Consider the following 24,498-nt stretch of genomic DNA (forward strand, 5'->3'; position numbering starts at 1 on the left):
ACGATGTGCAGTCAGCTAACCCTGGCACTCAGGCCTGGGGGTTTGGGCTCTAGCCCTCTCCCTGGCCTCATCTTCTTTCCTCCCCTTGGTGCGCCCACCCTCCAAACACCAGCTCCTTCAGTGTGCTCCCCTGTTGCTTCCTGCTCCCAGGCCTCGCTGGTGCCATCCCTGCTGCCCGGGGCACCTGCGTCCATGCTCTGGCCACCCTGGAGGCTTGATGAAACACTCCTTCTTGAAAGCCTTTCTAATTCTAACTGGGCAGGGCTGCTTCCTTGTTCTGGAACTCTTCACTCATGTTTCTTTGATGGGATGTATCTGATGTTGTCTGCATCAAAACTATTACAATTATTTGGGTACATATCAAATCTTCCTCTTAAATTCTGATTCCCTGTATGACACTGAGTATGATTGCTGTTAATACTTTGTAGGTTTAAAGACATTTATTCAACTGACATTTGTCTTTAGTAGCCAGCCCATCTCTTCTTTCAGTGGTGTCTCTAGCCGAGAATGGCACCTCAGTCTCCAGACTGCCTAGGGTTCTCCCCTCACCGCACAGCCATTTAATCACCAAATAGATCGGGCAGTCCATTTAATGCAAAGGTTCTCTAACATGTGTGCCAGATGTTCAGACAGAAGCAGAGATTCCAGCTGCTATTCCCCAGCCCTTTCTCTATCACTGTTTAGGACCTGTGATGTCCCACGGCACAGAGCTGGGGCCACTGCTTTCAGTTGTGATACCTATCTTTTTAAAATTTTTAATCAGCGAATTTTAAGAAACATAGAACTTGTAAGCCCCAGAAGACAGAACCTCTAATGATGACATTTCAGCCCTGTGCCAGGTAGGGTAGAAGGGATACTTTTGTGAATGAGAAAACATTCAGATTCTCAAAAATCCACACTCTGTGAGTTATTATTTGCTTTACCTACTCATGGTAGTTAAGAAAGCAGCAACAGGTAACACCTTCAGATTCATAAAGTCACAGGCAGTCTGGCTCATTTAAACTTGACATGTAGAATGGATTAGAAACCACTTTGATCTGGTCAGCCTGAGGCCACATGATTGTATATTAAATCTTATGCCTCTAGGACTAAGGGCATTTTTTTTTTTTCCTTTGAGAAAAGTACAGTCCACTCAGAGGTGCTAAAATAAATCCCACATTTTTTTTTTTCATTATTTTCTGGAATAGTGTTTGAATGATGGGCAAACCCTCAAGTGGAGAATTTGTTTTCACACACGTAGCAGCTTCAACTGCTGAGATCATGTTGTTCAGCACCCATTCTAATCCACATGGAAAGGGGCACGGGAGTGTTGTTGGGTGGGGAGGGGTGGTGCAGCTCTGGGCCCCGGGGGTCTTGGGAGTGATCCATTTCTGGATGTCTGCATTGTGTGGGGTCCCGTCATTCACTCTGTCACTTGCTCTGACTTGAGTTCGCTCTCCAGATCGATTTCGTTTTCTGCCACCATGGTGAAGATCAAAGAGGGATCAAGAGATACAGAGGAAGGAAGCAGAGAGAGGAAGAGAAAGAGAGAGAGAGAGATTAGCAAGCAAAGCAGAAACAGTTTATGCAGGAAATACAGAAATTACTCCACCAGAATTGATTAAGAAGGCATAGTTTAGGTACAGCCAGTGTGAAGAACAGTTTGGGATTGTGGAATTTCTATCGTTCTGAGAATTTGCAGAGTCATACATCCTGGCTCATGAGGATTATAAAATTCTGCCCCTGGAGGGAGCTTTGCCTGCATCTGGTGCAAACCCTCACTTGACAGCATTCAGAGTAGAACAGGGCTTGTCCGGGGGTCACCACAGCAAGGTGGAGGCAGGGCCAGAACAATGACCCGTAATTCCCAGCTTCTTTTCTAGGGCATGTTTCTCTACCACATAGTGCACTCCTCTTGTCTGGAAGCAGAGATTCCAGCTGCCACTCCCCAGCCCTTTCTGTATCACTGTTTAGGATCTGTGATGTCCCATGGCACAGAGCTGGGGCCACTGCTTCCGGGTGTGATACATATCTTTTTAAAATTTTTAATCAGCGAATTTTAAGAAACAGAACTTGTAAGCCCCAGAAGCCTGGGGATTCTCGACTCCTCAGTGCTGTCCTTGCCTCTCCCCTAGGACCTAGCACAGTGCCTCGTGCAGAGAGATGCTCAATAAATACCTACTGAGTGAGCAAAGAAGCCGGGTATGACTGAATGGGAATTCTAATAGTCTTATCCAGCCTGTTTTGGGAGAATAGGGTCATATCAGGGAAACAATTTCTCTTTACTACAAAATGACAGGGTGTTCTGTTGTATGCTAATGTAAGTCAGGGAAAAATATTAATCAGGGAAAAATTATTAATGTTTCCTACTTTCCAAACATGTGAATGAGAGAAATGAAACCACTTCCTAGTGAGGGGATTGGGTTGGGGCAGGAGGAGTCTGTTGATCTTTTGCATGCTTCTGGCCCTCCATGGGTATGGTATATATATTAACCCAGTTAATCCCCACAGTAATCTTGAGGGCAGGAAACTGAGGCCAAAGAGTCTGAATACACTGATTACAGCTGAGAAGGACTCTCAGCTGGTAGAGTCTGCATTTGAATCTAGAACTTCCTAATTCCAAAGCCTGATTCTATCCAGAACACCCCATATCCTCCTTTACCTTCTCCTTCAACATGGCTCTTGCTTTGTTCTGCAGAGTGCTTTGCTTAGAACCCAGTCACAGCACTGCGCCTTGAGCCTCGGATTGGAGGAGGTGGTGGCTGTGGCCACCAGCACTTGAGTTCCACCATAACTGGACCTTGTCTTTTCCATCTGACTTCCCTATGGAACTCTGCGCAGGCATCCAGTCAACATTTTTTGAAACATTTTGTTAAAGCCACAAAATGTCCCCTCCTTCCCCACGCTAGGCTCTGACTCCAGCTCATCACATGAAAAGGAAAAATTTCATCATATAAAAAGGAAAAGAACAAGTGTATTTTACTTCAAAGTTCTTCCTGGGATTTGCCTTAAGGGAATGTCCCCCTTGGGACAATGGGAGATTTGTCTGCCTACTGAATCAAGGCCAGTAGGAGAAAGGGAAGAGGATAGCGCTCCAGTTTGCATGGAAAGTCATGAAAGGAAGATGGGTGGGACCAACTCTAATTTGGTTTTTTTTGTTTGTTTGTGTTTTGTTTTTTGAGACAGAGTCTTGCTCTGTCACCCAGGCTGGAGTGCAGTGGCATGATCTCGGCTCACTGCAATCTCCGCCTCCTGGGTTCCAGCAATTCTCCCGCCTCAGCCTCCTGAGTAGCTGGGATTACAGGCATGCACCACCACGCCTGGCTAAATTTTGTATTTTTAGTAGAGACTGAGTTTCACCATGTTGGCCAGGCTGGTCTCGAACTCCGGAACTCAAGTGATCCACCTGTCTCTGTCTCCCAAAGTGCTGGGATTACAGGCGTGAGCCACCGTGCCAGGCTCTAATTCTTGACCTCACCAATCCATCATAAAGCAAATTCTCCCTTCTCTCTCCCTTCTTTCCCTGACTGTTTCTGTCACTGTGCCTCCTCTCATCAGTGTTGGCCATAGATAAGTTTCTAAAACTGTGGTCCTTATTAGTCTTTCACTGAAATCACCTGGGTGTTGAGGGGTGGTTGCAGGGGGTGGTGGTGAGGTGAAGTGGCTGGAAGCTTGTATTTTTACAAAGCTCAGTAGATGATTCATATAGACTGTATCATTTTAAAACCATTGGCACATATTCTAGAACATAAAGCTAGTCCAAACTCCTTATTTTATAGTTGAGGCGAAGGGTCTTATTCACAGTCACAGAGTTGGTTAGGGGCAAAGCCAAGGCAAGAACTCTGGGTCCCAGGAGCCAGTGAAGAGCTGTATCCTCTGCTTCATGCAGGCCCACTGTGCTGACCCCACAGCCCTTCCTGCACAGCCCTAAATCATGAGCTGTCTCAGAAGATGTAGGGGATATGGCTGATGGCCATGTGAAGACTAGCAAGGTCACTCAGCTCTGGGCACTAGCACCAAACTAGTTTCCTGAATTAGCAATTGCCAAAGCTGGTTTTGAACCTGGACACATGCTATTCCTTTAGTAAGTTTGGCAACCCATCTATGGGCTGAAGTAAAATTGGTATTTAACAAAGTACTGGGCCCACAAGAAGTTTCTTTTGGGATTCAAACGCCTTATTGCCAAAAGGGGCATTGATATTCTTTTTTTTCCCAACCCTGTGTGTCTGTTAAATTCCTGCTCCCATCCCCCGTAGCGTGCTCCTGCCACGCTTTCACCCTTGCACGCTCCGCTCGGATCCTGCCAGTGTTGGGGAGCTCAGTAGCTTTATAACAACCCATCAGGCTTTCTTACTTTTGCAGGTGGGAATCTTGTTACTCCACGTCCCATCCTTCAGACACTCAATCTGGAATGTGTCCATCTCCACATTGTCCTGGGAAGAGACAGGAAGAAGGGAGTGGGAAGAAGGAGGTGGGGGTGGTGTCAGGGGTTTTTCCCTAGCAAAACCAACTCAAGCTCCACACGTGTCTTGATCTCGACTGAGATTTTCCACCCATGGGCCTCCAAGGGTGAGCTTGAAGGTAGGGGAAAGATACGTGCTGAATTCATACTCCCTTTTCATACTCTGGAGAGGGGCAAGGGCTGTGTGCAAGAAGGGGTTTGGGCAACTATCTCTGAAGGGAAAATGGTAAGCATTGACTCCTTTTTCAGAGCACTGCTTCTCAAACCAGGGCAAGCAGTCAGCATCTCCTGGAGGGCTTGTTAAAACACAGGCTGCTGGGCTTCTCCCCCAGAGTTTCTGATTCAGTGGGGCTGGCCTACCCAAGCATTTGCATTTCTAACAAGTTCCCGGTGATGCTGAAACTGAACAACCCTCTTTGAGAACCATTCCTTGAAAGCGATGGTCCTCTAGCTTGGCTGCACCAATCACTGGTCCCAGGCCCAAAAAGTCTGCTTTAACTGATCTCAAGTGAGAGCTGGGAGGTGATTTTTTTTAAAGCTAACCATGTGATTCCTAGAACTACTGCTTCAGGGGGTGGGAGAGTGAGGGGAACCCATCTGTTCCTTTATTTTTTTGAGGTGGAGTTTTGCTCTGGTCACCCAGGCTGGAGTGCAAAGGCGTGATCTCAGCTCACTGCAACCTCTGCCTCCTGGATTCAAGCGATTCTCCTGCCTCAGCCTCCCGAGTAGCTGGGATTACAGGCACCCACCACCACACCTGGCTATTTTTTGTATTATTTAGTAGAGATAGGGTTTCGCCATATTGGCTAGGGCTGGTCTCAAACTCCTGAGATCAGGTGATCCACCCGCCTGGGCCTCCCAAAGTGCTGGGATTACAGGCATGAGCCACCATGCTCGGCCCCATTTGCTACTTTTAAACTGTTTACTTCCTTTCCTGGTATCCCACTCCACTCCCCTCTATAAGCCTGATGAACTTTGTTACAGTTCTCAGCCTTGATTATAGAGCTGTATGGATCCATATTTTTAAAATTCAAACCAGCTCATGCTCTGATTAAAACAAACAAACAAACAAACTTTTGTGCCTCTTTCAGAGTATGAGACCGCCTGGGATGCATGCTTTGGAATTTCTGGAGCATTTGAAAAGTTGATGGGCAGCTATGAAATTCTGTGCTGGAACTATGACAAGTTCTGGCGGCCCATCTGCCCTGGGGAGGGGGCAGTTTTGGAGAGTTTCTGTGGCCTGGTCACTCCCCTTTCCCAGGCAAGGCTCTGCACCTTCAGCACTTTGTAGCCTGTGTCACAGCTGACAAGCACTTGGTCTTTGAAGGAATACTTGGCTTGGGAGGGCTCGATTTTCCCATGGACAGGAGGCTGTAGCTCTGGGCACTCATTTCCTGGTGAGGAGCAAATGAAAGAACAGTAGGTGAGAAAATGAGAATTCTGACCTCAAAGGGCCAGTCCCTAGACAGCAAGGCCTGATGAAGGTGAATAAAACCTGGAACTGGGTATTGGAGGCATGGATCTTCCAAGCCCTGCAAGAGACTAATTCTGGAACCATGAATAGGGCAGTTTCCAACTTGGACCACCATGTCCTTACTTGTAGAATGAAATGGTTGACCAGATGATTTCATTAAAACGCAGGGTTGGGAGGAATGTTAAATGTCATTAAATCCAGTCCTCGTCTGATGCTTCTCTTACAATATCCTCCTCAGTAGACGCCAAACATACTGCTCAGCTAGGAGCCCCACGAGGTCCAAACCTGCATCCCTCCTCCCTCAGCCACCACCCCCGGGAGGGCTAAGCATGGCGGCTCAGGGACACAGTGACAGGGAGCTCAATGCCTCCCTAACTTGAAACTTTCAGGCACGGACTCTGCTGATTGCGTGAACACTGTTTTCCTACTTAACTGAAATTTGCATCCCTGTAATTTTTACTCATTTGTCCTCTTGGGCCACCAAGGATGACCCAAATTGCACTTTCTTCCCAAGGCCTTTCTTCAAAGCATTAGAAAGACTGTGATCACATGCCTCTGAGTCCTCTCCTCGAAAGGCTAAATCTGAGAGGCTCTTCAGGCCTGGGCCTATACCTGACACTTTTTCTGAGACAAACTCTCCTTTGTTAAGATCCTCTCTACTCTCCCCCATCTGAGCAGTGTATGTGATAATGTAGGCAGGGCCAGAGTTTTAGTCTATGAACTGGATTAGTCATGCCCAGCTGCGATCTTTTGTCACTGATGTTCACCCTTTCCTTCCTTGAGTTCCTACAGACCAGTTACTGCAGGTTGAATGGCTTGATCAAGGTTTGAGCCAGGACTGGCTGACTTGGGGGATGGGGGCATGAGACCCATGGTCTTTCCCGATGGGGGGCCCACAAGGAGGCAAAGCACCATAATGAAACATTCTGGGCTACAGGCCCATATCCAAATTCTAGCCCTAGACTTGGAGAAGGCTGGAGCTGAAAAGGCCCTCTCCAAGTCTACTGAGTCACTGTGTGAGGGGTAGACTTCAGGAAACAAGATGTCTTTTTCTTTCATCTCTGTATGTGATACTGAAGTACATGTTTTGAAAACCACCAGTCTAGTCCACCCAACAATTACTGCTGCCCTTGCCCCCATTTTATAGATGGAAAACTGAGTCAGGAGAGAGCACATGCCTTGGTCCCCAGCTGCTCAACTGGGAGTCCCATCAGGTCTCCAGAGGAGATCCAAGCCTGCACATCTCCTCCCTCAGCCACTGCCTCTGCAAGGGCTAAGCACAGCAGCTCAGTGTGACCTGGGAGGGAAGAGGTTACCTGCAGCCCTGTATGAGAGCCTCCAGCCCCGGTTCTCTCCCGAGTTGTCACTATGGAATAGGATCAGGACACTGTGGCTCTGCGTGCTGATGGGTTCTGGGGCTTTCTCTCCACAGAAAGGCCCAAAAACTTTTGGACCAACTTTGATCTGCAAAATATGAGAGAGAGAGAAAGAGAGGGTTATATCTGAGCAGCCAAAATGGCTACTGCAGGTAACACCTCTCCACTGCACTCTGGGTTTTCTGGAAGCTTCCATATGAACCCTTGGTATTCACTTAGGTTTTTAGTGAGCCTTACCATTCACCAGATGGTTTCGTCTTCATTCTCTCTTTTATAATTAACAATGGCTCTTGAAGTGGACAAGGCAGGTTAATAATCCTCTACTTAACTATTTACAATAGCAAAGGCATAGAACCAACTCAAATGCCCATCAATGATAGACTGGCATTGATATGGCACATATACACTGTGGAATACTATGCAGCCATACAAAAGGATGAGTTCATGTCCTTTGCAGGGACATGGATGAAGATGGAAGTCATCATTCTCAGCAAACTAACACAGGAACAGAAAACCAAACACCGCATGTTCTCACTCATAAGTGGGAGTTGAACAATGAGAACACATGGACACAGGGAGGGGAAGATCACACACCAGGGCCTGTCAGGGGGTGGCGGGGCAAGGGGAGGGAGTGCATTAGACAAGTACCTAATGCATGTGGGGCTTAAAACCTAGGTGATGGGGTGATGGGTGCAGCAAACCACTGTGGCACATGTATACCTATGTAACAAACCTGCATGTTCTGCACATATACCCCAGTACTTAAAGTAAAATTAAAAAAAAAAATCCTCTGCTTAAAGATGAATATATTGTGGCTCAGAGAAGGGCAGAGTGCTGTCTGGTGCATAAAGCAGAGATGATCTCTGCTGTCAAAGAAACTGCAGTCTAGTCAGGGGGAACTAAAAAGAAATAATAAACGAAATAATTATAGGCTGTCATAAGGGTTATAAAAATAATCAAGATGATATGCATATACAATAGAAATATATGCTATATGTTTATAATTGATGTAAAATCTATGTAACCTGTAGAAGTAATCATTCCTATAATGGTAATATAATAGATAATAACTTTAACTAGGTAATCAAGGAAGGCCTTTCTCTGAGGTAGCATTGGGGATCTGAGATACGTAGGATGAGTATGAGCCTATTTGAAGAGAAGGGAAGAACACTTCATAGGGAGAGAAAACTGCATATGTAAAGATCAAGGCCAAGGGTGGGAAAGAGCTTGCCTAGTGTTAGGAACAGGCGGGAAGCCAGGCTGGCTGGGCAGTGGGAGTGCTGTGGCATGAGGTTGGAAAACAGACAAACGCCACGTTGTGTTGAGAAATTTAGGTTTAATTTCAAGTGCAAACTCGATCGAATCTAGCTTTTATAAAGATCACCCTCAATGCTGTGGGAGAATAGATTGTGTAGGGCAAGAGCGGAAGCAAAAAAACAAAACAAAACAAAAAACAGTTGGGAAGTTTTGCAGCTGAGCAGGAGGGAGGTGATGAGTTTGCAGGAGGTTGGGGGCAGTCGGGGAGAGAAGGCAATAGGCTCTATTATCTGATCCGGATTCCCCACCTCTCAGTCCTGGTTCTTCTCCATGTCTTTAACCTGTTTTTTCCCCATCTTTGAGGGCCATGACTCCTTCCCTATCATTTGTTGACTTCTGCAATCCCAAGTGACATCTTTGTCCTGTCCTTATTGAGGAGAGGGGAAACAAATGAAGCCCTAAGAGGTTGCGTGCTTGGGTGGGGCTCCCATGTGTAGCTCCTGGGACACCATGGCAGGCAGAATTCTAGGGTGGTCCTCCTGACCTTCACCCCTGGGGCTACTTTGTGATGATGTTATGTTAAATGGCAAAAGGGATTTTGCAGATGTATTAAAGTTATTCATTAGTTGACCTAAAGTGAGGGAGATTATCTGGGTGGGCCTAACCCAATCACACGAGCCCATTCAACACAGTTTCCTCCTGCTGGTAGCAGCAGCAGAAGTCAGGGAGATTTGAAGTGTAGTAGGAATTTGATGGAAGGGACCGTCTCTGATGGCAGCGGCCAATGTAAAAGTATCTGAGCACAACTTCTAGAGCTGAGAGCCACCATTGGCTGACAGCCAGGAAGAAGAAGGGGATTTTAGTCTTACATCTGCAAGAAACTGAATTCTGCCAACAACTTAAATGATCCTGGAAGTTGATTCTTCTCCAGAGCCTCTAGATAAGAGCTCCATCAGCTGACACCTTGATTTCAGTCTCATGAGACCCTGAACAAAGAACCCCATTGTGCTCACTGGGACTTCTGACCGACACAATGCTGGGATAAGAAATTGGCATTGTTTTAAGCTGTTATGTTTGTGGTAGTTTGCTAACACAGCAAAACAGAAAACCCGTGGCCTATGCTTCCTGCTATCCCCCTGTAGCCAAGCTGCCTCTTAGCCTCTGTACACAAGTAGGGGACAGCCCAGGCTCTAAGTTCTAGAGTTTTCTTCAGTGTCCTCTCAGGCTTTTCTGCCTCTCTCACTGTTGACAGCTTTCTCCTGGGCAGTCTCATTTTCTGGCTCTTTCTGACCTCTTTTGTGGGTTCCTCTTCCTCCGTCTAGGTCTCATAATCTATTATGTTCTAGCTTCCATTTTTTTGTTTCCTAGGACATCACGCCATTTCCACAGTTTAAATCAGCACCTCTTTGAACATTTCATGGCACCCATCTTTATCCCCAGCTCAGGGTCTCTTCTGAGCTAGACCCTAATATTCAGCTCTACTTGGATGTCTTGTCTGATCACTCTGTAAGAATTGCTGGTTTTACTTTCCACATATCTCAGAAATATCTCCCCCATTATCCCAGCCATGGCTCAAATTCAGGTTGCCATTCCTTCTTAATTATAATATTGAAATAACCACAAATTGAGTAGTTATTTGCCTGTGGTGTTTGTTCCGTCTTTATTTGCCTTTGACATAGCCTCTTCCCGCAAGTGGGCCCAGCAGCATAATTTGTGAGGTCTGGGGCAAAATGAAAATACGGAGCCCCTTATTTAAAACAAATTAAAATTTTCATACATTTTTCTTTGCCCTGGTAGTAGGTTAAAAAAATAAACAGAAGAAAAATAGTTCCGTATGTGTATTAAACCAAGCATGAGGCCCTTCTGTGCACAGGGCCCTATGTGACGGCGTGGGATTCGTGTTCGTGAGGCTGGGCATGCCCGCAAGAGACTTTTCTAAAATGCAGATTCACCTTCCGACTCTCCCCCTCAAGCCACCCTAGTGGCCAGCGGGGTCATTTCAGATCAGAGATTCCTGGAATAGATCTAATTAAGATGGTAGATATTATTTTAAATAATGCCTTTTTGAGAAACTAGCTGCTAGGCTCTCTATCCTGGGAGAAGAAGGTGAAGGTTCCGCAATACCAATTTTCCCAACTCAGCCAAGATTTTCCAGCATCTCCAGGACAAGTGTTCATTGCAGGCTCACCTTGATGTAGTCATACGGGCAGGGCACCTCAGGATGGTCCTCGATGTCAAATATGTCTTCAAACTGCAGGTTGACCATGAAACCCTCCTCCAGCTCGATGGTATAGAGGCATTCAGAGCTCTTGGGGTAAGGGTTTGGGAAGTCAGGGCTGGTGATCACCCCAGTCCTTTGAGTGAAGAGGTTGTCACTGCACTCCACTGTTGGAAACATAATAGAGAAAATGGCGCATCGCAACCATGGCCATAGCAAGCCTTGCTTATCTGTTATTATATGATTTTCCCAATGGTCCCAAGCAGTAGACAGGGAAGGTATCGGCATCGCCATTTTACAGGTGGGAAAAATGAAGCTCAAGGTCGCATGTCTAGTAATTTACCAAGTTGAGATTCAAGCACAGATTTTCTAATTGTCTGTCCAGGGCTGTTTACCCTGTGTGAAGAGCCTTCTCATCAGATCCTCTGGTATGGGGGTCAGGGAGAGGGATCTGAGAGGGAAGGGTTTTGAGATGGAGTGGTCAGGGGGATGCCTGGACCTCTGTGATGGTGTCCTCCCTGCACCCAGAACTTCAGGAGATCCCTCATCTCCTACAGGCCCTTGACACACACCCTCACTGTCTAGCCCTTGTCTTTATTTTGTTTTTCTTTATAGTGCTATTCACTCTGTTCAACTAAATGTAGCCTTAAGCTTCCTTCTTACTTATTATTTTATTTTATTGAGACAGGACCTCACTATGTCACCTAGGTTGGAGTGCAGTGGTGCCATCTCGGCCCACTGCAACCTCCGCCTCCGCCTCCACCTTCACCTTCTCCCAGTGATCCTCCCACCTCAGGCTCCTGAATAGCTGGGACTACAGTCACATGCCACAACACCTGGCTGATTTTTGAAGTTTTTGTAGAGATGGGGTCTTGCTATGTTGCCTAGGCTGATCTCAAATTCCTAGACTCAAGCCATCTGCCTGCCTTGGCCTCCCAAAGTGCTGAGATTACAGGTGTGAGCCACCTTGCCCAGCCTCCTTACATATTTTAAATTCAGCCTGAAGGGTTCTGCATACACGGTGAACTGTAACCTAATTGGATTTTTAAGTAGACTGTGATCTACTCTTCTATTGTAAACTAAAAATAAAATCCTAAGCCCTCCACTGACCTAATGGGCCACCTGTGGAAAAAGGATCTCCAGAAAAACCTTAAAATGGAATTCCTGGCCGTGATGGAGTGGTAGGTTAGACACTCCTTCTATGTCCCCTTTTCTCTGCAGTTTGGACCCAACAACCGACCAACATTAATGTTAAATAGAGATCATGAGAGTGAGAAAACAGACTCCTTGTGGCAATAAAATACCAAATTATAAATGATGAAGGGACTAAGGCCATGCCAGGCAAGGGTTAAGTCACGCATCCCTACACTGAAAGCATAAACTGTGTTCTAACGATGCAACAAAGTTTTTCTTTTTCTCCAGCAGCTGAACAAGTACTGGCCTTGTGATAAGTGATATGAAAACAATTTTCAGCTCTACCAGATGCTGACTGGCTGATCCCCACCCTGTTCCACCAGCCATAACTACAGCTTTGAATGGACAAGACATCGATTTCAGTCACTTTCTCTTGATAAGAGACTTCTGACCATGGCCTGGCTCTCGCCAGTTTACAGAGGCTGCACACCTGAATGTCTCCTGTCCTGAAAAGACGTTTGGACCCTAACTGTAATACATTTAATGTGAAGTCTCCATCCCAAAGTGAACATGGGTCCTATGTTGCATTTATGTTTGTTCAATATGCATGTGTCAGGACCACTCTTAGGAATATTCATAGCTCCTCCTATAACCTGTTGAATATGTATGTTTAGCCAACCTGTTCAGCATAAAGCTCCTATCTCAACCCCTCCTCCTTTTAAGTGCCTGTCTCTGGTCTTGGCTGGAGGCGGTGCTTCCCAGACTATGAAGACGGCCACCTGCTGTAACCCTTCATAAGGAATAAAATCTCCTCTCTTTTTCTAAACTTACAGATTTGTAATCTTGATTTTTAAGTTAACAGTACCAATCACAGAGTTTTGGCCAGTCACGGGTGGCCATCTGCTCAAACTATGTTCAAACAAGGCAAATACCAAGCTGTAAGTAATTTGGCTGTTTCTGTACCTGACTTCCATTTGCTGTCCATCACTTTCCTTCTACTTCCTATAAATATTATCCAGCATGAGCAAACCCTGAAGTTGCTCTGAACATATTCTGGTGGTGGTAGGGTGGGTGGAGGGGAGGATTCTCAAATTGTTCTTTGCTCAGTTAAACTCTGTTAAATTTAATTTGTCTGAAGTTTTTCTTTTAACAGCTCCCTATGCTGATTTTCTTGCTCCCACTAGACTGTAGATTCTGTGAGTGCAGGAATTGTGCTTCGTTCCCCACTGCATTTACTGCACGCGAGAATCCACTGTCCTGGGAACCTAGACCTGACTTTAGCCCTGCTAAGGAACCTTTATTTGTCACTAAGTCTTTACCCTTGGGCCAGTTCATCCTAGATCTGGGATGTCAAAGTTTCTACGCCCTTATTCATTCTGCTTATTTGCAAATGAGAAAACTGTGGTTCTGAAAAAGGGGTCATGACTAACTTAAAGTTTCACAGCTATGAGCTGCAGCACAAGCTGAAGATAGAAGTCTCCTGAGTTCCTGATTGTTCTCATTTGTTACCCCAAGCATTCTCATGGGGGCGATCTTGCCCTCAAGAAAGCTAAAATTCTTTGTTGGTGGGGAAGGTCTTGCTTTTTAAATGCACAATACACAGATGGACCTACAGTACATAAACAGATATATATAGTCTATCTGTGGTATTAAAATTTCATGGGGGAGGGGGGCCTTAGGAAAATGATATTTAAAAAAGCTACTGGTGATGGGTGAAAATGAAGAAAATGAGTGAGACCTTGCTCTGCCCTAAGTGTTCGTGGCCCTGACTGTACTGAACACGTAGTAGATACTCAGTGAAAACTTAACCGAATAAAAATATAGAAACCATATACTCTTTAAGAAAAATCCTGCACGTGCCTGTTCTTTTGGTTTTAGATTGCTTTATACTGATGTGTTATATAGGGTTTTATTCAGAAGCAAATAACAGCTTTTGAAGGAGGAAGAAAAAAAACTTGTCTCCAGACTTGCCCTCCTCCAGTGATTCCTCACTCAGCTTCCAAGTGAGATTTCAAGCACAGATGCTTATCCTGGACCACACTAAGCTACTGGCTGTTCCCTGAAACATTTGAAGTTCTATCACACCTCTGACTGTTTGCAGAAGCTCTTCTCTCTGCCTGGAAGACCCTTCTTCTCCTTATTCTTTCATCTCTGTCAAGGGTCACAACTCTGGGAAGCGTTTGCCTGCACAGGTCTGATTGTGCTATGTCCATACTTCCATTACATAAATGTAACGGAAACATTAATGTTAAAATAGAGACCATAAGACACTTCACCATTTGCTTACATGCCCATTACCCCACTAGCCCAAGAGCTCCTCCTAGAAAGTGGCTAAACCCTTCCATTTCTCCATCCCTCCCTAAGCACGAGACTATAGCATAGTAGGTACATTGATAGATGAAAACAAAGATAGATAGAAGGAATGGGAAGTTTTCTGGCTGTTTCTGTTTGCCTGTTTCCTCTCTCTCTTCTTTCCTTTGGACTGAGGTCTCTCTATTGTAGAGGAACTTAGGGGCCATGGAAAAGAAGAGAAAGGGGTTTGCTGGGTAAAGCATAATTCATGGCTCAAAGAGAAAGAACTGGGAAACCCAAGTTTTCCCCTAACTTGACCAGACCAATTGCCTACAATAGGATAGGAGACAGCAACCTATATAGCAAAAATGCCGCCGAGAAAGAAAGATGGCCAAATAGTCTAGAGCTTCTCTCCTTTGGGAACCCAAGATCAGGTTTCCAGGCTGGGTGGGCATTTCTGCATCTTCATCCATGTGGTGTCTGAGGTGCATCATTGACTTCACTTTTACTTGTTCCTATTGCATATCTGTCTTTCTCTGAGCCTCACCTAATGTTATTGAGGATGTGGCCTAATAAGGGCAATGCACAGAATCATTGGTAGACTCTACCTCGGCAGGTCCTGTTGTCTGTGTGGAGGATGTAGCCGAAGCGGCAGGAGCAGTAGTAGCCGCCAATGTAGTTGTGGCAGTAGTGGTCACAGGACAGCTCCTCATCCTCCCTCTCCTTGCACTCGTCCACATCTGTAGGGCAGGTAAAGCCTCTCCGTCAATACATGCATGATGATGAAAACTACAGCCAACATTTATAGAGCACTTGATATGGGCCACTCACTATGTTAGGAGATTCATGCATTCTCTCATTTAATCCTCACATACAGCCCAGAGGTAGCTATTATCTTCACTTTACAGACTAGGAAACTGGAACTCAGAGAGGTTAGGCAACTTACCCAAGGTCACAAAGAGCCAAGTTCAAACCCAGGTAACTTGACTTCTGGTGGGACCACTATCCTCTAACAGTTATAATAATAACTGTGTGTGAGACAACCACCTCAGGAAGCATTACACATTTGTTACTATGCATTCTGTTACTATTCACATTCTGTGGAGGATGAAATGGAGACATAGAGGCATTAACGAACTTAGAATCACACAGATAGTAAGTGGCAGACCAGAGATTTAAATACAGACAAGCTGGGTACGGAGCTTGTGCTCTTAACTTCTACCTCATGCTACCTCTTTCTTTCTTTCTGCCCCTAATGTGGGTCAAGCCCTGTCCTAGGCATTTGAATGTACATTTCCCTAGAAGGGATAAACAAATGGCCAACAAGCACGTGAAAAGATGTTCAACATTGCTAGTCATTAAGGGAATGCAATTTAAACCACAATGAGGTACCACTACATACCCACTAGAGTGATTAAAATTTTTAAAATTTGGCAACATCTAATGTTAGTTTAGATGTGGAGCAGCCAGAACTCTCATACATTGGTGGACAGATAAAAAATGTTACATTTGCTTTGGAAAAGGTCTGGCAATGTCTCATAAAGCTAAACATATACCTATCCTATGACCCAGCAATTCTTCTCTTATATATTTACTCAGTAGAATTGAAAACATATGTTTGCAAGACTTGCACAAGAAGGTTCATAAAAACTTTATTAGTGAGAGCCAAAAAGTGGGTAGATCCCAAGTAGCCATCAACGAGAGAATGAGTAAACATACTTTAGTATATTCATACAATGGAAAATTACTCTGCTGGGAAAAGGAGCAAATTACTGATGCATGCGACACATGAATTAACTTCAAAAACATTATGCTGAGTAAAGGAATCCTCACCCCCAAAATATATACTCTATGTTTTCATTTAAATGAAGTTTTAGAAGAGGCAAGAACTAATCTATAGGAGAAAAAAAATCAAAACAGTTGTTTCCTCTAAGGGAAGTGGGAGCAGAGATTGACCCGGCAGGGACACAAAGGAACCCTCTGGGCTGGTGGTAAAGTTGAATGTCTTGTTAGAGGTTTGGGTTACACACAAATACAGATTTTTCAAAATTCAACAAATGTATACATGAGATATGTATATTTCATTTTATGTCAATTTTACACAAAAAGAAAAAATACTGTGAACAAATATGAAACTCTAGCAAAATATATGCATGCTGAATTATTTAGGAAGAAGTATACTGATGTCTGCAATTTATATTAAAACACTTTGTAAAAGATGAATTGCTGGATTGATAGAGGGAAGATAGATGGATAGATATGTGATAGAGCAAATGCAGTAAGACATTAATGGTAAAATCTATGTGGTGCACACACAGATTTCCATCGTAAAGGAGAGGAGGTCACAAGGCAGTTTTCATCTTCGGAGAGAGAGAGAGAGAGACCTGAGGATGAGTCAGTTCTCCAACTTACCCACAGCCATGTAGTGGGCATCAAAGCCTGTGAATCGCTCCTCATTTGAGAAATCTGACCGGAAAGTGATGGACATGAAGGAGCCAGGGGAGAGGACCACCTCCTGGCCGGGAGTCTGCTCTGTGTCTGTGGTCTCCCTGCCACAGAAGGTTGCCAGCACCTGGTCCTCAGTTTCTACCTTTGAGGTCAAAGAGAAAGGGAACAAGATGAGCAGTTTCCCAGCTAGGATTATTTCCTTATCTTTAGAAGGAAAAAGGAAGGGGCCACCCAAGAGTAGGCTAGTCAGCCTGAGAAACCCAAAGAAAGGAGGTTAAGGATTCTTGAGAAAAGACGCGTTACAGGTTAATTCAATGTGGACATCTGATCAGTTTCATTCATCTTATTTAGTTCCATTAGAAGTAGCTTGATATTTGTTGTTCCTGTCAATAACCAAGCGGCTTATTTATTAAAAATAACTCAATATGAAAGTTTTAAAAAGTTAGATAACCTCGCAGACAGATTCTCTGCGCAACAGGAACTTACCACATTTCCAAAGAATGGAAACTGTGTACACAATATAAGTCATTCATTGAGTACCCAGTGTGTGCCTACTGCCGAGCAAAGCATGAGGTGATGAGAGATAGTCAGACACAGTGCTGTGCACACAACAGCAGTGTTGAGATTGAGGAACACAGACACAGGCAGGTATTACACAGTGTGACAAATGCTTTCACACAAGCAGAAGCACTGCATATGCACTTAAAGCAGGCAAACAATCCATATTAGAATATAAGCTGCAGGAGAGAAGGACTTCATTTTCTTTATAGATGTGTCTTCAGTGCATGGAACAGGACCTGGCACATAGTAGTTATCCAATAAACATTTGTTTACAAGAACTGAAAGTACAAGCCCCATTCTGTGAACAGTGAGTAGCCAGGGAGTCTGTGGGGATTGTAGGAGGAGATGTACTTGGAAGGATACATGGAAAGTAAATTATGGTTGACCTTGAATGCCGTTAATTCTGTGAGTAAGTGGAAGACACTGAAAACTTTTAAGCAGGAAAGTCAGGTAATGAAAGCTAATGTTTAATAGGCAGTCTTAATACAGAAACTATTTATTGGAATCATCCAAAAATAGTTTGAGTGTGTATCTCTGTGTGTACATGTTTGTGTTAAGACTTAGATGCAAAAAACATGCCTGTTTGCTAAAAGAATTCCCTTCTTTGGAACAGCCAGAGGCCCTGTGAGAATTCAGAGATCCAAGCAGAGATCCTAAACTGGAGGCTTAAAGCTGATTTTATGTGAGACAGGAGTTTGGGAAGCTTCGTATGATAGCTAGTTGGTATACTTATTTGAGTATGAATTCTTGACATACCTATTCGATTATCTTATACCTAATCCAATTCTTTTAAGTTGTATTTGTGTTTGCAACCTCTGGACTAATATTTTAGCCAAGATGCGTGAAAAAAATCTCTTACCAAGAATGATTCCTGCTGCCTTTCAAAGTCATTACAGAAAAGTTCTCAAAGGCTGCCTATCTCTAGTAGCTTCTAATGAATTCATTGTTTTGTTCATTAGCTTAGCATGTCAGAAATATCTCGACATTTGACACTTCTGTTTTGAAACTAATGGTTTATTTATTTAAAATAAGTGGGAGTTTCAAAGAAAAACAATTTGCCCTGGCAACAAAACACAAGTACAATTAATCACTAACTTTGGGAATTGAAGTGTAAACAGAAGATGAGATCATGGCTTTGCTATTTATTCCTCTTCTCTGCAGATACCAGCCGAACTCACACCAGTCTTGTTACTGTAGAATGTGCCTATCTGCACACAGCTGAAATGTCACTTCCTTGAACCTCCCAGCTGCTGTGTTATTTTGTCTGACTCAGTTTTCCAGATAGCCAAAGCTTTACCTAACTATAACTAAAAATTTTCTTTTTGGTGTAACACTTTTTTAAAAAAAGTACTTTAAAGAAGTACCCACTTTCTCAAGTGAAACATGCTAACCCTTTCTTGGTGATCCAGGGACATTGTTATGAATGTCAACCATTGTGATACTACATTAAAGTGATAATCTTGAGGATATTGAGTTGCATAATGTCACTTGACCTGGCGTTAAACATTGCCAGACTACAAAGCCCTGAAATTCTGAAGTCTTCTTTATGTCATGTTTTATTTCCTGTCTTTTTATCAGCCTATTCACTGTAATATTGTCTGCTTATTTTTAATATGCTATGAATTAGATACCAGTTAAACTGCTTTTGCTAGAACTTAATAAAAAAAAGCTAAATAGATTTAGAATGAGGGCCTGGGAAAGAGATTCTTCTGTGAGTAACTGCATGAACTAGAGCACACCATCTTGGTGACCTCTGCTTTGGAGTAATACAATATATAGGAACCTGGCAGTTGGAGGTCCTGGGTCCTGTTCCTGACACTGCCGTATTCTGCATTTTGGGCCATCTCCTTTCTAGCTCTCAGTTATCCATTTGTAAAAACAGGGGTTTGGACTAGCTGAGCTCTAGATTCCTTTCCAATTCGGACATAGTAGCCATCATAGTCTAACACAGTTCTAAAAAATCATCATAGTCGTATATTATATAAACCAACCAGAAGATGGTAAGCAGGAGTTTTAACAAATGCAGGATTACTGCTTGTGGATGAACTTGAATTTGTTAATAATGAATAGTAATGCCTTGGACATTAATAGTTCCAGCTACACAGCCTTCTTTCTGGAACTTGGTATCCCCAATGCCTCTTGGGTTCTGCAGTGACTGGGACATGAACATTTTCAAGTGAACCCACTGGTCATTTGGATTAGGGAGATACTACTGAGGGTCTGTGATAAATGACCTCCCTCCTTGTAACGTCTGGGCTGAAGGACCTTTTCATAATGGCAGATAAATCAGATAAATGGTTATCACCTGCAAAGCCACAGTATTCCAGAGAACAGGAAGCATGACCCAGCTGAGGCCCATGGGAAAATTCGAGCCATACATCCTTTTAGAAGCAGAGAAGAGAAGACCAGTAGCCTGGGGCCCTGGGAATTCAGCCTGCAGCTCAGAATAGAGTCCTGGAATATCAGAGCTGGGCGGGACCTTTAAGAGCTATTTCTATCTGCCTCCTTCTATAGGAAACAGAGGTCAAGAGAGGGGAAGTGACTTGCTCAAGGCTGGAGAGATAACATGAACATTTTCTGATATCAGTTTTGCTTTGGGAACTATTCTGAGATGAGAGAAAAGAACCCACCAACCCAGAGAGTACATGACTAAAGACACAGACACTTGGCCAAACAATTTTCCTGGCTCAAAGGCCTCTTGAAACCTTATCTTGGGTGCATGGACTGTCTCTTAGAGAGGATGTGGCTCAGTGACAGCTCCAGTCATAACCTAAACAGAGGGGTCACTGGTCCTGGTTAATATTTGCATCCTCTGCTGTGGAATATGGAGTTCTATAAAGATCATTTACCTCTGAGTATAGGCAGATTAAGACCTAGCTTCTATTTGGACTGTCCCCTCTCAGAGATCATCATATCAACATGATGGAGGGACCTTATCAAGTGAAGACAAAACATTGATAATAATGGAGACCCATGTGGCTGCGAATAATAAACTCTTCATTTTTCTATTTCTTCTTGTGGGCAACTATGTCCTTACAGACTATTGTTATTTAGGACACCAACATGTGGCTGTATGTCCTCAATTTGTTTTGTTTCAACTCAATTCACCAAATATGTGTGTACTAAGTTCTGTCTACACTTTAATGTGAAGGGTGCCAAAAATTATTTATTTGTTATACGAGCTCAATAAGCAAGTTTCCTGCCTCTAGGAATGTGATACTTGGTAGAAGAATAAGATAAGTACTCAAAGGTATATGTGTTGGGGAATTTTCAGGGTATGGTAAGTGCAATCAAAGATGGGCTGCCCTGGGGGCTTAAGGAATGGACAAGATTGAATCCAGCTGAGGGGAATCAAAAAACATTTAGGAAGAAGAGAATAATCTTTGAGCCGGAGGCTGAAACATGAATAGAATTTAGGCAGGTAGAAATCATGGATGGAGGGTAGGGGGTGGGTAGAGTATGTAGGGAGAGGAAATAGTGAAGGCTTGGGGTATTCAAGTCTCAACTGCTCCTCTCCACTACCCATTACCTGGCATCAGAAAGGGGCTCTGTTAAGGACAGAGAACTGGGAAGGCAGATTTGAAAAGGAGAAGCCAAGAGGCTTTGGTTTCCATGAGTTTTCTACCTCGGCAGAAACAGCACAAACCTGCTAGGCAAAACTATGGCAGGGCAGCAGGGGTTGGCCAAATTTCTGTGGAAGGACAGCTACTCTATGGAAGAACAGCTACTCTATGGAAAGCTACTCTATGGAAGAACAGCTACTCTAGGGAAGGACAGCTACTCTATGGAAGGACAGCTACTCTCGCTATGTATGGCTGCTCTCTGCATGTCCATAAATTCATTACATCAGCTAAACAAATGCATTGACATCTACCAACTGGCTCCTCAAAGCAATGTATAGAGAAAGCAGCCCAGGGGGGATTGCTCTCCTTTTATAGATGAGTAAATTGAAGCCCAGATAATTTGAACAAATTGGGCAAGGCAACTGGTGAATCTAGTGAGTGGTGAATGAATCTCATGATAAATGAATCTAGTGAGTGGTGGATCCAGGTCCACAATTGCAGCATCCTGATTCCCTAGCCAGTGCTCCTCTAAGACATTAGGCAAATAAACAAAGGCTGTCTTATAACCCAAATGCCTCGTGAGTTTGTTTGTCAATGTTCCCAAGCTATCTCCTGGAGCCTTTCTGAAATCTGCTCAGGGAACTTGAGGAGCATTGCAGACTTAATTTAGGCAGACATTTAGGGAGTATGCTGGATTGCCCTGTTGCCAGTTTAGTTAATCTGGGAGCTATGTTCCCCAGACTTTCTTTCCCTGTATAGTTCTAGATTAGAGTTGGCCAAAAAAGGAATTTGTGCAAGTTTGAAAGGCAATAGTCATTACTCACTGAAGGTTGTTTTATAATCACATACAGAGAAAGAAATGTGTAGATGTGTCCAATACATCCTCACTTGCTCTCACGTTCCTCTACTCTGCACCCGGGTCTTCTTTATAACTACTGGCTCTGATGACCAACATGGCCCATGCCTATCACCAGATACTTTCAGGTGAAACCACAGAGGTGGTAGCTGCTTACAGCCAACAGCTTCTCAGAGACCCTTTTCCACGAGCCTCCCCTTCATAGTTGCACTTTGGCCCCTTAGGTAGAATTGACTTATCAGATTCCCTTGCAGATGCCAATATTTCCACCCATGCCAGGGCTTTAAGAGAACTGCTTGGCAACCTTTTCTGTAATCCTTTAACTCCCCATTCCTAACTTTTACTTGCCCAGCTCCTTCTATAATTACATGAGTTCTAATACCCATAAATATTCATTATCTCACATTACTCATAAAGACTTTGCTTTCCTGATTGAAGTCTGACTGAAATAGTTATTGATACCAGAAGTAGAATGCTGCAGTAACAAAAAACTAGAATATGTGGCTTCAGTTTTAGGATTGGCTAGCAAGTAAATACTAGAAAAACAGTGAAGAGACTGCTATAGGAGTCTAAAACAGACCACTTGAGTAATGTAGTGGTGAATCAATTGGCAAAACTTGTGTGCGGCAACTTAGAAGGTAGAAAAATGTACGTAATGGGCTAGGTGTGATGCCTCATATCTGTAATCCCAGAAATTTGGGAGGCCAAGGTGAGAGGATCACTTGAGCCCAGGAGTTCAAGACCAGCCTGGGCATCATAGCAAGACCCTGTCTCTACAAAAAATACAACAATTAGCCAGGTGTGGTGGTGTGGCATGTGCCTGTAGTCCCAGCTACCCTGGAGGCTGGGGTGGGAGGATCACTTGAGCTTGGGAGGCTGAAGCTGCAGTGAGCCATGATCGTGCCACTACACTCCAGCCTGGGCAACTGAGGACAGAGCGAGACTCTGTCTATGAAAAAGAAAGAAAGAAAGAAAAGAAAGAAAGAAAGAAAGAAAGAGAGAGAGAGAGAAAAGAAAAGAAAAAGAGAAAAGAAAAGAAAGGAAGGACTGTATGTAATGAACTTGCATATCTGGCTAAGGAGATCTCTAGACAGAATGTTGAAAGTGTCAGTGTATACTTCTGGTTGTGTATGGCAATGTACTTCAGGAAGAAGTAAGTCTTCAATATGTGAGCAGAACTTAGAAGAAATACAGAGGGCCCAGAACTAGCTGGGTTGGAAAACAGTCTATCTACTAGTAAAAGATTTTAAGGCCGGGTGTGGTGGCTCACACCTGTAATCTCAGTACTTTGGGAGGCTGAGGTGGGTCTATCACGAGGTCAGGAGTTTCAGACCAGCCTGGCCAACATAGTGAGGCCCCATCTCTACTAAAAATACAAAAATTAGTTGGGTGTGGTGGTGTGTGCCTGTAGTCCCAGCTACTCAGGAGGTTGAGGCAGAAGAATTGCTTGAACCTGGGAGGCAGAGGTTGCAGTGAGTTGAGATCATGCCATTGCACTCCAGCCTGGGCAACACGGCAAGACATTGTCTCAAAAAAAAAAAATTTTTTTTAAATCAAAAATGGCTTCAGGGTAAATGTCAAATCAATGGTGTGGCTGTAAGAATCATTTGTTAAGACCTAGAAGATTTAAGGCAGTACCTAGTACTCCCTATCAGCCAGACCACAAGGCACCTAAGAATCTTAAGAGCATTGTTCTGTAGCACCCTGACATGCCCTTCAAAGTAGGAAGGCCTATTTTGAAAAGAGTTGTGGATATGTTTTTCATCTAGTGGAGTGAACTATATTCTGCTACACTGGAGACCCAAAAAGATTTTAAGGGAGCTATATCTGCTTGGACTAGAAATGACTGTGGCAATTCAAAATGAAAAGAGGCTCCTGAGTCTCAGGTTTCTATGTACAGAAAGTGAGCTTAATAGACTACTCAGCTACAAACATGGGCCATTTCTTACAGAAGGGAAAGAATGTCTCAGAAGACAAAGCTAAGAAGCCAGAGGCAGAGTCAAGATCAGAGGCAAGAGCCACTCTCACCACTCCCAGAGAGCAATGGACTGGGGATCCACTCTCACCACTCCAAGGAAGCAGAACTGGGCTCTAATCAAGGAACATTCTTGGTATCTGGAGTTGGCAACATGTGCCTGGCTAAATTTCAGAATTACTGTGGAGCAGTAATGGCTATATGCCTCTCATTTTTTCCATTTTTCAATGGAAATTCTATTGTGGTTATCTTATTCTTCTCTCACCAAGACAAGGAGATAGTGAGCATGTGGAGAGCAAATAACTTTTCTTTTGGGTTCAGAGATCTCTAGATCAAGAAGAGATATACTTCAAGAGTTACACCTTTGTGTGTCATCTAACTCTAGACCTGATTTAGATCATGAGGTCCTGGAGTTCAAGCCTGAATGGCTAATGGGATAAAACTTTGAGAGAAGGGGCAAAAGCACATTTTACATATGCAAAGGACAAGAATTATTTTGTTCCTAGGATAATGCATTGTTTGCAAAAATTATTCACAATAATCTCTTCCATTTCTGCACGCAGATAATTCTGCAATGTAACTTCACTGCTCATTGACTAGCCTAACTTGCTTTCACAACAAGTATACAATACGTTAAAAACAGCATACTATTTCCAAATTTAGGCCTCAAGGGGCCTTGTAGCTATTAACAAAGATTCTTTGCTTAGCCAAACTTTAGTCAGGCTTCTGAAACGTCTCCTCAACTCATCTGTGTACTTCCATGTAAAACTCAGTTTTAGCAAAATCTTTACTGAATCAGTGTAGCAAGAACGCCCCATCCCTGAAATCTTTTCACCCTAGAGATTGAATTGGGATCCTCATCCTCCACCATCCCCACAGGTGCTGTCCGATCGTCTTGGCCTG

At 43.8% G+C, this 24,498-nt stretch overlaps 1 protein-coding gene across 3 annotated transcripts in view; it reads right to left on the reverse strand.

The window, feature by feature from the left end:
• The window catches only part of MASP1 (MBL associated serine protease 1), a 74,277-nt gene that overhangs the window by 28,305 nt on the left and 21,474 nt on the right, over nucleotides 1–24,498 (reverse strand). For all 3 annotated transcript variants that reach the window (XM_063620501.1, XM_063620502.1, XM_063620500.1), the window contains exons 3-8: nucleotides 16,605–16,782; nucleotides 14,801–14,932; nucleotides 10,737–10,933; nucleotides 7,232–7,379; nucleotides 5,717–5,835; nucleotides 4,334–4,412 (exon numbers count right to left, since the gene is read on the reverse strand). In XM_063620501.1, the coding sequence (XP_063476571.1) occupies nucleotides 4,334–4,412; nucleotides 5,717–5,835; nucleotides 7,232–7,379; nucleotides 10,737–10,933; nucleotides 14,801–14,932; nucleotides 16,605–16,782 (853 nt within the window). The remainder of the gene's footprint in view (nucleotides 1–4,333; nucleotides 4,413–5,716; nucleotides 5,836–7,231; nucleotides 7,380–10,736; nucleotides 10,934–14,800; nucleotides 14,933–16,604; nucleotides 16,783–24,498) is intronic.

The sequence above is a fragment of the Symphalangus syndactylus genome, chromosome 17, assembly GCF_028878055.3.
Source record: "Symphalangus syndactylus isolate Jambi chromosome 17, NHGRI_mSymSyn1-v2.1_pri, whole genome shotgun sequence".
Lineage (NCBI taxonomy): Eukaryota > Metazoa > Chordata > Mammalia > Primates > Hylobatidae > Symphalangus > Symphalangus syndactylus.